Genomic DNA, 17,339 nt, shown 5'->3' with positions numbered 1-17,339 from the left:
GAAGGTGGCTGCAGAGGGGGAAGCTGTTGAGACCCGGTGACAAATATGGGGAGAATGAAGTCAGCGTGTAGCAGGTAGTGTGACTGGGGAATAAACAGTGACAGGCACAGAGCAAACAGATGGAGATACAATTAGATGGCGAGGCTGAAACAAAACAAAAAGGGGCGGGGACATGGGATCATGAGGCAGACACGGGCGAGATAAAGGGCAGGATGGAAAGGGCAGAGAGAGACGGAATGGTGTGGCACTGTCTAGCTGCAGAGTGTGTGAGAGAGGGGATATTGCACAGGAGCTGCTGTGACCCAGGGATCTGGAATGTTAGTGTCTGGAGGCTGATTCACTGTGAAGTGCTGGCAATTGCAGACCTGTCTGAGAGCTGATTCCTGACCCGGCGAGAGATAAAGCTCGGGGTGATGGCTGAAGGCAGATTCTATGTTGTCGCGACTGTTTGAAAGTTTACGGGACGTTTGCAGAAGGCACGGTGACTGCATATAATCGCAAGGCTGCAGCATTTCACCCGGTCCCACCGTGCATGGTTTCAGTTCGGTCTCAGACTTGTTTGAATTTCGACCTGCCTGGCTTTGAGGTCTTCTTGACATTGCTGAAGTTGGTTGCACTCCTCTGTGCATGGGGACTCCCCGAGGTGGGGGGGAGTCAGCCTGATCCCTGCGGGAGACCTTTAACCGATTGATTCCCTTGCTCCGGAGAGGTCGATGAGAGCAGATGGAGGGAGCAGCGTGGACACGATGAAGAAAGAAAAGGGCAAGGAAGGCAGGATGGTAACCAGGGAGAGATACGACTGCTCCGAGAAACAGGGCTGGGGAGAGATGCCTGCTCCCGGCAGCAAATTCGGTCAAACTGTGAAGAAACACCAGCATAAACACAACCTGAAGCACAGGTACCACATCCTGCAGACCCTGGGCAGGGGAGCCTATGGGAAAGTGAAGAAAGCACAGGAGCGAGCCACTGGCAGGACAGTAAGTAGGACTGGCTGTCTCAGAATCTCACCAAAATAACCCTCGGGTAATTTTGGAAACACAAACACTTGTAAAGCGCTTTAGATGGGGTTCCGTTTTTTGTTTCTTGTAGGATTGGAGAGGGTGCAGATACTTAGCTAGCAAGTTTTGTGACGAGAGGGCTGCCAATTCCTGTGAACGCACTCTGCTGTAGTTTGTTGAGATTTAGTGCAAACACAGATTCCAAAAAAAAACCTGGCATCCCGAGTACTAAAGGTTAAGAACACACATTTTAGGGTTGGACACCCAAATGAAAAAGGAACCGAGAAGGTAGCATTTTAACCACAGGCGATGCAAATAGTTTCCAAATAAGTATGTAAATATGTGCAATCTATTTATAAAAGTTTCTTTGCAATTTAAATGCACTGGGGTAGTGTAGCAAGATAAGGAGTTTAGATAGATATCTGGGTGCAGATGGTATTCCTATGGTGTTTTTCTGTAATTATTTTTTGTCTGATTATACCTCTGTGAAGCAACTTAAGACATGTTTCTATGTTAAGGGCTTTATTTATTGTTGGTTAGTTAGTGTGAAATCATTATTGTAATTTGCATCCATGCCCTTGTTCAGAAAGAAAGACTTGGATTTATATAGCACCTTTCACGACCACCGGATGTCTCAAAGCATTTTATGGCCAGTGAAGTACTTTTGGAGTGTAGTCACTGTTGTAATGTGGGAAACATGGCAGACAATTTGCGCACAGCAAGCTCCCACAATGTGATAATGACCAGATAATGTTTTTTTGTTATGTTGATTGAGGGATAAATATTGGCCAGGACACCAGGGATAACTCCCCTGCTCTTCTTCGAAATAGTGCCATGGGATCTTTAACTTGAGAGAGCAGACAGGACCTCGGTTTAATATCTCATCCGAAAGACGGCACCACTAAATAATGGGGGGAGGGTTCAGGTGAGCAGAAATGTAAAACGTTAAAGAGAAAGGAGAAGGCAATAGTGCAGGGTAGCGATAGGGGTAATGCAAACCAGAGTGTGACAGGAAGAGACATAGCGTATAAACATAAGAGTGGATCAGAAAGTGGGGTCAAACTAGGGAAAGAAGGTAACAAGACAAAATTAAAAGCTCTTTATCTGAATGCACGCAGCATTTGTAACAAGATAGATGAGTTGACGGCACAATAGAAATAAATGGGTATGATCTGATAGCCATTACAGAGTGACGTGGTTGCAAGGTGACCAAGGAACTGAATATTCAAGGTGTTTGCCATTTCGAAAGGATAGGCAGAAAGGAAATGGAGGTGGGGTAGCTCTGTTAATAAAGGATGAGATCAGTGCAGCAGTGAGAAATGATATTGCCTCAGAATCCTACAAGAAACAAAAACGGAATCACTGTGTGTAATATCCTTACACACTACTATAAATTCACACAAGGCACATTCTGCAGACAAGGTCACTCTGTGACCTGAACCTTTATTCACAGGACCAAGAAGAGATGACCCTGCATGGGACCTCCCTTTATATACCTGGATGACCAGGTGAGGAGTGTCTCCCACAAGTTCAACCCCTGTGGTTAAGGTGTGCAGTGTATGCAGTGTTGTTATGAAGGTTACAGTTACATGAAGGTTACATACATGACATCATCTTCCCCCCCCCCCAATGTCTTATGGGGTCAAAGATTAAGTCTTTCAGGTGGTCAATGCTCTCTCGTGGAGTGCTGCAGTTTTGGCTCTGGTTGTTGATCCTTGGCGTGAGTGTCTGTCACCTGTGCTGATTCCGGCCTGTCCGGGCTGACCGCAGGGACTGTGAATGCCGCTGAATGTTCTTGTTGCTCGTTCACTGGTGGTGGTGTGAATACCATCTCATGATCTTCCTCAGTGTCCATGCTGAACCTTTTTTTTACTTGGTCCAGATGCTTGCGGCATATCTGTCCATTGTTAAGTCTGAGCACTATGACCCTATTCCCCTCTTTGCCAATTACAGTACCCTCAAGCCACTTGGGCCCCAAAGCGTGATGAAGAACAAATAAAGGGTCATCGGTTTCTATACATCTCCCCTTTGAGTTACGGTCATGGCACTCATTTTGGGACTGGCGCTTGCCCTCAACAATGTCTAACAGGACAGGATGAATGAGGGACAGCCGAGTTTTAAGTGTACATTTCATGAGTAGTTCCGCGGGCGGGACTCCCATGAGCGAATGTGGTTGGGACCTATAGGCCAGCAGGAGACGCAATAGGCGGCATTGAAGGGAGGGTCCTTGAATCTGGAGCATGCCCTGTTTTATGATTTGGACCGCACATTCCGCCTGGCCATTGGAAGCCGGCTTGAACGGTGCCGTCCTAACATGTTTGATGCCATTACCCGACATGAACTCCCAGAATTCATAGTTAGTGAAACACAGGCCGCTGTCGCTAACCAGAATGTCCGGCAAGCCGTGGGTCGCAAAGACCGCACACCGACTCTCCACAGTAGTGGATGTCGGGCACGAATTCAATATGATGCACTCGATCCATTTCGAGTACGCATCAACAACAATGAGGAACATTTTTCCCATGAACGGGCCCGCGTAGTCTACGTGAATATGTGACCATGGCTTAGTGGGCCAGGGCCACGGGCTGAGTGGGGCCTCCCTGGGGGCATTGCCCAGCTGGACACATGTCGTGCACCTGTGAACACAGTGTTCCAGGTCTGAGTCAATTCCCGGCCACCATACATGTGACCGGGCAATGGCCTTCATTAGCACGATGCCTAGGTGTTCGCTGTGGAGTTTCCTGATGAATGCTTCCCTTCCCTTCTGGGTTTTGATGACGTCACCCAGTCGCCCATCTCAAAATCCTTGGAGCAGCTCGCGCTGGAGGTTGAAGTGGTATGCCGCTCCAGCTCTTTTATAGCCCGACCTGCAGAGCTGTTCTCTCACAGGTCAGAGGACCACGATGTCCCAGGCCCGCTGCTCCAGCTCTTTTATAGTAGGACAGTGTATAAATCAAGAAATAATGGAGGCTTGTAAGAAAGGTACTGCAATAATCATGGGCGATTTTCATCTTCATATAGACTGGACAAATCAAATTGGCAAAGCTAGCCTTGAGGAAGAGTTCATAGAGTGCATTCAGAATGGTTTCTTAGAACTATATGTTGTAGAACCAAGCAGGAGCAGGCTATTTTAGATCTGGTAATGTGTAATGAGATAGGATTAATTTATGATCTAACAGTAAAGGATTCTCTAGGGAAGAGTGATCATAGCATGTTAGAATTTCAAATTCAGTTTGAGGGTGAGAAACTTGGGTCTCAAACTAGTGTCAGAACTTAAATAAAGGCAATTACAAAGGTATGAAGACAGAGTTGGCTAAAGTGGACTGGGAAAATAGATTAAAGAGTAAGATGGTAGCTAAGCAATGGCACACATTTAAGGAGATATTGCATAACTCTTAGCAAAGATATATTCCAGTGAGAAAGAAAGTCTCTAAAAGGATGAACCATCCATGGCTAACTAAGGAAGTTAAGGATGGTATCAAATTGAAAACAAAGGCATACAATGTTACGAATATTAGTGGTAGGCCAGAGGATTGGGAAATTTTTAGAAAGCAGCAAAGGACTAAAAAAATAATAGAGAAGATAGATTGAGAGTAAACTAGCAAGAAATATAAAAACAGACAGTAAGAGCTTCTACAGGTATATAAAAAGGAAGAGAGTAGCTAAAGTAAATGTTGGTTCCTTAGAGGATGGGACTGGAGAATTAATAATGGGAAGCAGGGAAATGGCAGAGACTTTGAACAAATATTTTCTATTGGTCTTCACAGTAGAAGACACTAAAACAATCCCAATAATTGATAATCAAGGGGCTATTGGGGGGGTGGGGAACTTAAAAACAATTAGTATCATTAGAAAAAAAGTACTAGGCAGACTAATGGGACTAAAGGTAGACAAGTCCCCTGGACCTGATGGCCTGCATCCTAGGGTCTTAAAAGAAGTGGCTGCATTGGTTGTAATCTACCAAAATTCCCTGGATTATGGAGAGGTCCCACTTGATTGGAAAACCACAAATGTAACATCCCTATTTAAGAAAGGAGGGTGACAGAAAGCAGGAAACTATAGACCAGTTAGCCTAACATCTGTCATTGGGAAAATGCTGCAGTCCATTATTAAGGAAGCAGTAGCAGGACATCCAGAAAATCATAATACAGTCAAGCAGAGTCAGCATGATTCTATGAAAGGGAAATCATGTTTGACAAATTAGCTAAAATTCTTTCAGGATGTAAAGAGCAGGGTGGATAAAGGGGAAGCCTTAGATGTAATGTATTTGGATTTCCAGAAGGCATTTGAAGGCATAAAAAGTTTCTTCACAATATAAGAGCTCACGGAGTTGGATTAACTAACAGAAAACAGAGTTTTCATTTTCAGGTTGGCGAACTGTAACTAGTGGGGTGCCACACGGATCAGTGCTGGGGCCTCAACTATTTACACTCTATATTAATGACTTGGATGAATGGACCAAGTGTAACATAGCCAAATTTGCTAATGATACAAAGCTAGGTGGGAAAGCAAGTTGTGAAAAGGACACAAAGAATCTGCAAAGGGATATAGATAGGATAAGTGAGTGAAAAAAAATTGGCAGATGGAGTATAATGTGGGAAAATGTGAGGTTATCCACTTTGGGAGGACAAATACAAAAGCAAATTATTATTTAAATGGAGAGAGATTACAAAATGCTGCAGTAGACACCGATCTGGGAGTCCTTGTACATGAAACACAAAAAGTTAGCATGCAGGTACAGCAAGTAAATAGAAGGCAAATGGAATGTTGGCCTTTATTGCAAGGGGGATGGAGTAAGGAAGTCTTGCTACAACTGTACAAGGCATTAGTGACACCACACCTGGACTACCGCATATAGTTTTGGTCTCCTAATTTAAGGAGGGATATACTTGCATTGGAGGCAGTTGAGAGAATGTTCACTAGGTTGATTCCTGAGATGAAGAGGTTGTCTTATGATGAAGAAAAGTTGAGCAGGTTGGGCGTATACTCATTGGAGTTTAGAAGAATGAGAGGTGATCTTATTGAAATGTTTAAGATTCTGAGGGGGCTTGATAGAGGATGTTGCCCCTTGTTGGGGAATCTAGAACTAGGGAGCATTGTTTCAGAATAAGGGGACACCCATTTAAAACGGAGATGAGGAAGAATTTCTTCTCTCAGCGGGTCGTGAATCTTTGGAATTCTCTAACCCCAAGAGCTGTGGAGGCTGGGTCATTGAATATATTTAAGGTGGAGAGAGTCACATTTTTGAACGGTAAGGGAGTCAAGAGTTATGGGGAGTGAGCAGGGAAGTAGAGTTGAGGCCAAGATCAGATCAGCCATGATCTTATTGAATGGTGGAGCAAGTTCGAGGGGCTAAATGGCCTACTCCTGCTCCTATTTCTTATGTTCTTATGCACTGGAGGCTGATTGATGGAGTACAGTATCACGTGTGCTGGGTGCCCTCGGATACTTTAACCATTGGTGCAAAGGGTAGAAATTCATTTAGGCCTGTTATAGGCTTGGCGCTGCACAGACCAACCTGGAATCCCGAGGCAGGCCCAAAATTGGGTGTCAGTAACATTTTGTGCGCGAGTTACTGGTGCCTGTTGTCCCTCCACAGGCACTTTGCGCATTGAAAATGCCAAATATCAGACCACTGGCCTCGAAGGTAAGTTGCGGGAGAGGTTGCAGCGGGCTGTTTGGGGGGGAGGGGGCTTGTGATTGCCGTGACAGTGAAGTCATGGAGCACTCCTGCATCTCCTAGCTCCACAGGAAGTTTAAAAAAAAATTAAATAAAAAATAATTTTTTATGCCAGCTGAAGAATAGACACCTAAAGATGGCTGTGTGAATTTAGCAGTGGACCAAACACATGCACTGCAAATTTGTCAGCATTGCGCTTGTTTTACGCCCGATAAATGCGCACAGCGCGTGCCAATTTCTACCCCTTATTGTTTACAGACTATTTTATCAGCTGGGCATTACAACTGAGCCCAATCCCGATTTCACCCAGACTGTGAGGATTGCTGGATGGTGATCAGGAGCTAGAATTCGAGCCAATTTTCCCCACCCTATCCCTGTATCGCTGAGACCATTTACAATACCCCTGCTGCCACCTCCGTTGAGTACAGCTAATTTAGCAAAGATTGGTTGCAGTTCAGTTTATCTAAATCAGGGTGAATTAAAATAGCTCTGGTTTGGAGCGCTATTAATGAATGTCAGTGTGGTGACAGAAAGATGAAAAGAACACGTATGTTAACCAGAGTGTAAGTAAAAGAGATGCTCAGTCTGTTTTTCTAGCAATCCTTTCTACGTACATCAATGTATGTTTTTGGAACTAACAACAACAAAACACTGGAAACCAATTCCGTATCTGTGTACAATCAAGCATTAGTTTGTTGTCAACATTATCTTAGATATGATAGTTTCAATTGCAAGCCTGAAATATCAAGACGTTCTGAGAGGGTCCAATAATTACTCAAAAATTCCAATATTAATCAACATAATCGAATGACAATCCAGTCAATAGAATTAGGTACAGATCAATTCAGTATTAGTCAATATTAGTTGCCAATCAATACAGTGAATACAATCCTTTATCTGGTACCAGTTAGATATAATTTAGTGGAATTGCACCGTCTTTCATCAAAATATCTAATGGAGTTAGGTGATGGTTATTTTTTAAGTTGCCTAATTAATAAGATAATGAAAAGGTATCTGGACAAATGCTTCTTTGGAAATAAGTTTGATTTTGAATCTACTTAATGAGTTTTCTTTCAGTCTCAGTGATTTCAGACAAAGCAACTCATCAGATAGTAAGCAGTCTCCTCATGCCCAGTGATGCCAAGCCAAATTTGTGAATCATTTCCTCAGTCCAAGCATTGCCTGAAACTCCAGTCCCACAGCTAATAGTGTGATAAATGACCTTCGTCCCAGCATTGTCTGATAGTCAAATCTACTACTCAAAGTTGTGGTGAAGCTCCAATGTCCCAGAACTGTCTGAAACTCAAACTTAACAGTGAAATTTGTAGAGTTTCCTCAGGCCTTGCCTGATCCAATGGATATTTTTGGACATTTAGAAACATAGAAAATCGGTGCAGGAGCAGGCCATTCAGCCCTTCTAGCCTGCACCGCCATTCAATGAGTTCATGGCTGAACATGAAACTTCAGTACCCCATTCCTGCTTTCTCGCCATAACCCTTGATCCCCCGAGTAGTAAGGACTTCATCTAACTCCCTTTTGAATATATTTAGTGAATTGGCCTCAACAACTTTCTGTGGTAGAGAATTCCACAGTTTCACCACTCTCTGGGTGAAGAAGTTTCTCCTCATCTCGGTCCTAAATGGCTTACCCCTTATCCTCAGACTGTGACCCCTGGTTCTGGACTTCCCCAACATTGGGAACATTCTTCCTGCATCTAACCTGTCTAAACCCGTCAGAATTTTAAACGTTTCCATGAGGTCCCCTCTCATTCTTCTGAACTCCAGTGAATACAAGCCCAGTTGATCCAGTCTTTCTTGATAGGTCAGTCCCACCATCCCGGGAATCAGTCTGGTGAATCTTCGCTGCACTCCCTCAATAGCAAGAATGTCCTTCCTCAAGTTAGGAGACCAAAACTGTACACAATACTCCAGGTGTGGCCTCACCAAGGCCCTGTACAACTGTAGCAACACCTCCCTGCCCCTGTACTCAAATCCCCTCGCTATGAAGGCCAACATGCCATTTGCTTTCTTAACCGCCTGCTGTACCTGCATGCCAACCTTCAATGACTGATGTACCATGACACCCAGGTCTCGTTGCACCTTCCCTTTTCCTAATCTGTCACCATTCAGATAATAGTCTGTCTCTCTGTTTTTACCACCAAAGTGGATAACCTCACATTTATCCACATTATACTTCATCTGCCATGCATTTGCCCACTCACCTAACCTATCCAAGTCACTCTGCAGCCTAATAGCATCCTCCTCGCAGCTCACACTGCCACCCAACTTAGTGTCATCCGCAAATTTGGAGATACTGCATTTAATCCCCTCGTCTAAATCATTAATGTACAATGTAAACAGCTGGGGCCCCAGCACAAAACCTTGCGGCACCCCACTAGTCACTGCCTGCCATTCTGAAAAGTACCCGTTTACTCCTACTCTTTGCTTCCTGTCTGACAACCAGTTCTCAATCCACGTCAGCACACTACCCCCAATCCCATGTGCTTTAACTTTGCACATTAATCTCTTGTGTGGGACCTTGTCAAAAGCCATCTGAAAGTCCAAATATACCACATCAACTGGTTCTCCTTTGTCCAATTTACTGGAAACATCCTCAAAAAATTCCAGAAGATTTGTCAAGCATGATTTCCCTTTCACAAATCCATGCTGACTTGGACCTATCATGTCAGCATTTTCCAAATGCGCTGCTATGACATCCTTAATAATTGATTCCATCATTTTACCCACTACTGAGGTCAGGCTGACCGGTCTATAATTCCCTGTTTTCTCTCTCCCTCCTTTTTTAAAAAGTGGGGTTACATTGGCTACCCTCCACTCGATAGGAACTGATCCAGAGTCAATGGAATGTTGGAAAATGACTGTCAATGCATCCGCTATTTCCAAGGCCACCGCCTTAAGTACTCTGGGATGCAGTCCATCAGACCCTGGGGATTTATCGGCCTTCAATCCCATCAATTTCCCCAACACAATTTCCCGACTAATAAAGATTTCCCTCAGTTCCCCCTCCTTACTCGACCCTCTGACCCCTTTTATATCCGGAAGGTTGTTTGTGTCCTCCTTAGTGAATACCGAACCAAAGTACTTGTTCAATTGGTCTGCCATTTCTTTGTTCCCCGTTATGACTTCCCCTGATTCTGACTGCAGGGGACCTACGTTTGTCTTTACTAACCTTTTTCTCTTTACATACCTATAGAAACTTTTGCAATCCGCCTTAATGTTCCCTGCAAGCTTCTTCTCGTACTCCATTTTCCCTGCCCTAATCAAACCCTTTGTCCTCCTCTGCTGAGTTCTAAATTTCTCCCAGTCCCCGGTTCGCTGCTATTTCTGGCCAATTTGTATGCCACTTCCTTGGCTTTAATATTATCCCTGATTTCCCTAGATAGCCACGGTTGAGCCACCTTCCCTTTTTTATTTTTACGCCAGACAGGAATGTACAATTGTTGTAATTCATCCATGCGGTCTCTAAATGTCTGCCATTGCCCATCCACAGTCAACCCCCTAAGTATCATTCGCCAATCTATCCTAGCCAATTCACGCCTCATACCTTCAAAGTTACCCTTCTTTAAGTTCTGGACCATGGTCTCTGAATTAACTGTTTCATTCTCCATCCTAATGCAGAATTCCACCATATTATGGTCACTCTTCCCCAAGGGGCCTCGCACAATGAGATTGCTAATTAATCCTCTCTCATTACACAACACCCAGTCTAAGATGGCCTCCCCCCTAGTTTCTATAGACATATTGGTCTAGAAAACCATCCTTATGCACTCCAGGAAATCCTCCTCCACCGTATTGCTTCCAGTTTGGCTAGCCCAATCTATGTGCATATTAAAGTCACCCATTATAACTGCTACACCTTTATTGCATGCACCCCTAATTTCCTGTTTGATGCCCTCCCCAACATCCCTACTACTGTTTGGAGGTCTGTACACAACTCCTACTAACGTTTTTTGCCCTTTGGTGTTCTGCAGCTCTACCCATATAGATTCCACATCATCCAAGCTAATGTCTTTCCTAACTATTGCATTAATCTCCTCTTTAACCAGCAATGCTACCCCACCTCCTTTTCCTTTTATTCTATCCTTCCTGAATGTTGAATACCCCTTCTCAGGATGTGTGCCACGCTGGCAAAGGAACATTTTGCTAAAACCTAGTTGCTTTGAGAAGGCAGTGGTGGGGTCTCTCCTTGAACCATTGCAGTCCTTATACTGATGATGTTCTTACAAGGGTGTTAGTGAATTTCAAGATTTTGACCCAGCGTCAATGATGGAACTGCAGTACATGTCCAAGTCAGGATGAGGAGCAACTTGGAGATGATGATGATGGTCCAATAGCCTTGCTGCTCTTGTCCTTCTTGGTGGTTGAGTATGCAGGACTGGGTGATGCTGTGGAAATAAGCTTGGCAAAACAGATAATGCATACTGCAACCACATTGTACCCGTAATGATGGGGATGGATAGTGAGTGCAGTGGCAGGGGCACTGATCAAGCTGACTGCTCTGTCCTAAATGGTGTCAAGCTTCTTGAGTATTGTTGCAATTGAACCCATTTAGGTGAGTGGCAAGTATTCTATTGCACTCCTACTTTAGCATTGTAGATGGCAGCGAGGCATTGAGGGGTCGGGACATGAGCCACATGTTGCAGACACCCAGGCTTCCCCCTGCTCTTGTAGCCAAATTGTTGGTCCAGTTAAGCTTACAATCAATGGTGACCCTCCAGGATATTGATGGAAGTGTGTGCCACTGGAGGTCGGGGGAAATGGTTAGGCCTTTTCTTGTTGGTCATTATCTGACAACTATGTTGTGTGAATGTTAGCTGCTAATTGTCAGCCTAAGCATGGATGTTGTCCAGATCCTGCTGTAGGCTACTTCATTATCAGAAGAGTTGTAAATGAAGCTAAACATTGTAGAATCAGAAGGAGGCCATTCAGCTCATGCCGGCGCTCTGCGAAAGCACTTCAGCTAGTCCCACTCCCCTGCCCTTTTCCCCTTGTGAACAACCCACTTCTGGCCTTATGACACAGAGAAGACCATTGATAAAGCAACTAATGACGGTTGGACCAAGAATACCTCCCTGAGGAATTCTTGCAGTAATGTCCTGGAGCTGACATAATTAGTTTCCAACAGCCACAACCATTTTCTTTTGTGCAATTTCTGACTCCAGTCTCTGGAAGGGTTTCTCCTGGAACCCATTGACCTCAGTTTGGCTGGGGTTCCTTGGTGCCATACTCTGTCAAATACTGATCTTATAGTAGGCCATTTCTCATGGGGTGGAGGAGATGAACCTGAATGAACAGCAAGGCTAGTTCCTGTTATTTCTGCAGTGTTTGGATAGGAAATTAAATATTTATCTTGCTCGTTGACCTCCCAGAGCCCTATCCAGCTTACCTGCTGTTGATCATCTATCCACCACTGTTTACTTTTAACTAAAGACCTGTAGCACAAGTTTCAAAACATCAAGAAATTCACAATTCTTTTAATTGCATGTGATCTTTAAATGAAGTCAATTTATGTTGAGACTACTATTTTGTTGCAAAATATTGTTAATTAATCAGACAAACAATTGGAATTGATGTTACAGTATTTATTCAGGTATGTGTGCCTGAGATATTTCTGTTGTCCTTTTGCCTGGACTGAACAAGAATGGAACACATTGCAATCTCAGCTTCAATAAGTGAGACAAGTATATTCAACATAATCACAGACTTCTTTGAAAAGTCAGAAAGAACATGCTTAGCAGCACCTCAGATTTATAAGACCTCCCACATTAGAACTCAGCTATGTTCCGAGTGCCAGGCTGTCTCAGTAGAATGCTTTCAACATAAACAATAACACGTTAATATTTCTGGCCTGCCAGTTTCCATATTCCTATACAAGGTTAATTTACACAGGAACCGCATTCCTCACATTTTCTCAAACAATATTGCGTTATTTTTGGAAACTGTATTCCAGTAAAATTAGCTAAAAATGGATCAGGGATGGGAATATTTCCAGATTTGCTTTAATGGCTCTGGATTGAAGCCAATGTCTCCAAGCTGCCAGCCTGTCCTCAGGGATGATCATCTCTTGCAGTTTCAATCCTCAGGGATTGCTATTTCCTCCGGCTCAGTGACTAACACCCTACTTAAGTCCTTGTGGCTAGTATTGCTTCCAACCTGTCAGTCTGGCTGGTATAATTTGCAACTTCATTCCTCAGGACTGAAATCCCTAGAAGTCTAAGTCTACATGGCTGATGTGTCTACCCAGCCTGCCTTAAAAGCTAGTGGCTCTTCACTGGGCCTATATATATTCGGCTGCACAGCACATGTTCTTCAATCAACCCCGCCTTTCTCTCTCTCTATCCCCCAACCTCCTATCCTTCCCACCCGAACCTTGATTATCCAACTCCCAGCCTCCTATTCGCCTTCCCCAGCCTCCCGACACCTGGCCTGTGATCCTGATTCTCAGTTTCACTTACTTGAGGACTGCTGAGACGCTAGCAGCAGCTCGATCTTCTCCAGCCAGCTATTGGACCACGCTGGCTCCATTTTAATGAGGCCCAATATCGGGGGTGCCTTGGTGCATCCCATTCCGGCACAGGGCATGCATACTCTGCTCCCCGTGCACCGAAAATTGGGTGTGCCCAAATTTCTAGGCCATAGTCTCTTAATAGCCTGAGAACTTATGGCTGGTAGTATTTCCCAGACTACCCTAGTATCTCCTCCAAAATCAGTTCTCAGGACTCCTATCTTTCCAATCCTGTCCTCAAGACTTGTACCACTCCTAACCTCATCCTTGTAATGTATTTGCTTCATGGGTTCTTTGCTTAAGAATTCATAGCAACACATTGCTATTATGAACTAGTTGGTTTATTAGCAAAGGTTTTAACAATCACACTACACATTACCAGTTCATCCACCAGGCTCACAACCACCTGCCTCATCGTGGATCCCCTGAACCCAACTGGCTGGGGTTTTATTGAGTCTTGTGAACATCACGTGACTGGCTAAGCCACTCACAGCTCAAAAAACCTGTGAGCATATGCACAGGTGCATATATTACAATCTCCAGCTTGGTATTTTTTAAAGCCTCAAACATGAGAGCGCAATGATCTCTCCTAGTTTTCAGTAAATCATTTAGTGCATTCCTTGCCTAGGGTCAGGCATTTTTCCTTTTCTCCATCTGGGTTCTATCGCTCTGCATTCTCACAGCCTGGGATCAATAATTTGTAGTGCTGTTGCTAGTGAAGCATAATGGTGGGTGGGTGACATGTGTACTGCCACAATGGAACCTCAGTTATCTGCGGTCCCATTATTCACACTATAATTTTCCACGAGAATTTTCATGGGAGTTGGGGGACCAGCAGGAGTTGCATAAGCTAGCTAGCATGTAATTAAGTATTTTAAATTGATTTTTCACAGACTATGGTTTCTTGATCCAGTAGGATAAGTCATTGTAATCTAGATATTCAGAGTTTACATCTCTGCTATTTAGTTTCAAGTTAGGACACTAGCAACTATCAGGGTTTCAGAAGCTGGTAGTGCTGGGAGAAACTTGAAGTGACAAATTGAAAGTATAGCACAAAAAGCTTATTGGCATTGCACAAAGTGTATTGGCTTGGGCATTTCTTTCCTACATTATCTTAGAATACACTAAATTAGGTCAGTGACCTCTCATCTTGAAGAATGTTGCATCATGTACCTATAGCCTATTCAAGCTACAAGAATGGACTCCCATTGGGAAATTGAGCAAGGTTAGCCCTTTATGATACAGGTGTGGCAGGCCCACATATTGGACCGGTTCACTCCATTTCTCCCATTATCAGAAAATCAGGGCTTGTATACAATAATGGTATGCATGAGACATAAGTTTCAGTTCTTGCAGACTCAGTCAGCTTAAGAAAACTGCCTTTCTGCTGTGGCCATGAGAAAAGTGATGGGAGAAAGTCGCAAACATGGCAGCCATTTTGTCCATGTTATACTGCAGTTGTAGTATTTGTTGTAGTCCTTCAGCCCCTCCCCCATTCCCGTACTTCATTCCTCTGACTCCAACTCCTTGTGCGTCTCCCTCTCCCTTTGTGGGTACAGCGCAATTGAATTTCTAGACACTCATGCTTTTTGTGTAAAAGTCACTAAACTAAAATGTAGCAAAAGATAATATGTACAGACTCTTCTTGACAGATATTGAAATTGCATGTCTGTGGCTTGTTAGGAAACTAATTTTACTTACTTTCTGCGTAACTGCAGCAAAGGCCCCTGTCAGCACATCTCTTACATTGTGTGTGGTAAGAATGTGGTTAGTTACAGAGGAAACGCCTTCAGTTACTTGGGCTCTGATGAGAGTTGCATCTTTTAGTTAATTTTAAAAATGATTCACATACAGCTCTATACCCAATGTGCGCATAGGTCTGTGTCTGATGCTTGTATAGTCCTGCGGTATCCATGCCTCTGATCCATACAGGAGGGCGGGTATTACTACAGTCCTGTAGACCATGAGCTTAGTGGTAGATTTGAGGGCCTGGTCTTCGAATACTCTTTTCCTCAGGCGGCCGAAGGATCTACGCAAAATCCTGCAAATTCCCTGGGAGGACAGGCGCACCAACCTTACTGTCCTCGTCCAGGCTAACATCCCCAGCATTGAAGCACTGGTCACACTCGATCAGCTTCGCTGGGCAGGCCACATGCCAGACACGAGACTCCCTAAGCAAAAGCTTTATGCGGAGCTCCTTCATGGCAAACATGCCAAAGGTGGGCAGTGGAAACGTTACCCTCAAAGCCTCCCTGGTAAAGTGCGACATCACCACTGACACCTGGGAGTCCCTTGTCGAAGACTGCCATAGGTGAAGAAAGTGCATCCGGGAGGGCATTGAGCTCTTTGAATCTCAACGCCGAGAGCGTGAAGAGGTCAAGCGCAGGCAGCGGAAGGAGCGTGTGGCAAACCTGTCCCACCCAAACCTTCTCTCGGCGAATGTCTGTCCCACCTGTGACAGAGTCTGTGGCTGTCGTATTGGACTGTTCAGCCACCAAAGAACTCACTTCAGGAGTGGAAGCAAGTCTTCCTCGATTCCAAGGGACTGCCTAGGATGATGATGATGCGCTGACAATATAAGTGTATAAAATTACACCAGTATGAGTTTTAATGTTACTAATCCAAAGGTCTGGACTAACAATCCAGAGAATAGCAGTTAAATTGCTCCATGGCAGTTTGAGAGTTTGAATTAATTCTTTTTTAAAATCTGTAAATAAAGTGCTGGTATCAGTAAAAGTGACCATGAAGCTATCGTATTGTTGTAAAAATCCAACTGGTTCACTAATGTCCTTTAGGGAAGGAAATCTGCCGATCTTACCTGGTCTGGCCTATACATGACTCCGGTCCCACACAAATGTGGCTGACTCTTAACTGCCATCTGAAGTGGCTTAGCAAGACACTCAGTTGTATCAACCTCGAAGCACTTTAGCCCCACGGAGTACAGCGGTTCAACAAGAAGGTCTATCACCACCTTCTCAGGGCAATTAGGGATATATGCTGGCCTTGTCAGCAATGCCCACACCCGGAGAAAGAATTTTCTTTTAAAGTGAAAAGACGATCAAGTTTATGCCATTATTCAAATTGATGTTCTGGTGAAATAAATGAACTTATTTGCCTCCCGCCTTTATATTTTCACTGATGATGATTAGAAATCCATTTAACTCATTCTTGAATGGTTTAAGTCAAAATTCTTTTGAGCCCAGTGAGTTTGTTCTGTAAATTCATGACTTGAAGAAGCCCGAAATTAAAATTGGTGCAATATTTCCTTCGTTTGTAATTATGCCCTTGTTTCTCTTCTGTTGGTTCTGCACAGACATTTTCACTTTACTAATAACTTCTGATTTTAAGATTAGTTGAAATTGAGTTTCTTTAGCATCTCTTCTAAACTTCATGATCTAAGACCCAGGGTCGTTATTGACATTATTCTTTAAATTTCTTTGTAGATGCCAATATAATTTTGTGACTGTAGGCACCAAAACTTAATTGATAACTTTTTATTTTGAGAAATTCCATGGACTAGATGATGATTATAATCATACATATATTGCATCTCCACCACCCCAACCCAAGGTCATAAGAATATTTAGGAACAGAAAACCCTACTAGACCCCCCAAAAAGTCCATTCTTTTTTATAGATCAGCCTCATCTACCAATCTTCTCATCGTATCACTCGATCCCTTTTTCCAGAAATGTAACCAATTGTCTTTTGGATCCATTTATTCTGTCTGTTTTGATGGCATTTCCTGGTAACCTTTCAATACATCTGTTACCCTTTGGATGAGCAGGTTCCACATTCTTACTCTTAACTTTCCAGATATTTAACTGGTGCTTGAACCCTTTGCCATGCTGCACAATTTCATCAAATCTTTTCATAATCTTGAAAACTACAAAAAAAGACAAATTTTCTTTTCTTTTTAAAATAAACATGAAAATTAAAAATAAAATGCATGGCTTGACAATGTTAATTTGAGTACTAACAATCAAGCTATTTTGGCAAACATAGTTTCAATTAACAAGAGCCAGTCAATGATCACTATGGCAAGCTTTACTTTGAAGCAAAAGAATGGTGGATGTTTGATGCATGTTCAATAGTTTATCATTTATATGAAGTTTTACCACCTTTTGCCAGAAATTG

The 17,339-nt window shown here is 43.5% G+C and overlaps 1 protein-coding gene across 1 annotated transcript in view; it reads left to right on the top strand.

The window, feature by feature from the left end:
• Positions 1–242: 242 nt before the first annotated feature.
• The window catches only part of LOC139277249 (NUAK family SNF1-like kinase 1), a 43,546-nt gene continuing 26,449 nt past the window's right edge, over positions 243–17,339 (top strand). Inside the window, exon 1 of the mRNA XM_070895455.1 lies at positions 243–977. Within this exon, the coding sequence (XP_070751556.1) occupies positions 714–977 (264 nt within the window). The 5' untranslated portion in view covers positions 243–713. The remainder of the gene's footprint in view (positions 978–17,339) is intronic.

Source organism: Pristiophorus japonicus, chromosome 12 (genome assembly GCF_044704955.1).
Source record: "Pristiophorus japonicus isolate sPriJap1 chromosome 12, sPriJap1.hap1, whole genome shotgun sequence".
In the NCBI taxonomy this organism is placed as follows: domain Eukaryota; kingdom Metazoa; phylum Chordata; class Chondrichthyes; family Pristiophoridae; genus Pristiophorus; species Pristiophorus japonicus.
Note: the sequence above shows the minus strand (reverse complement) of the source record. Positions and strands in the feature narration are given on the sequence as shown.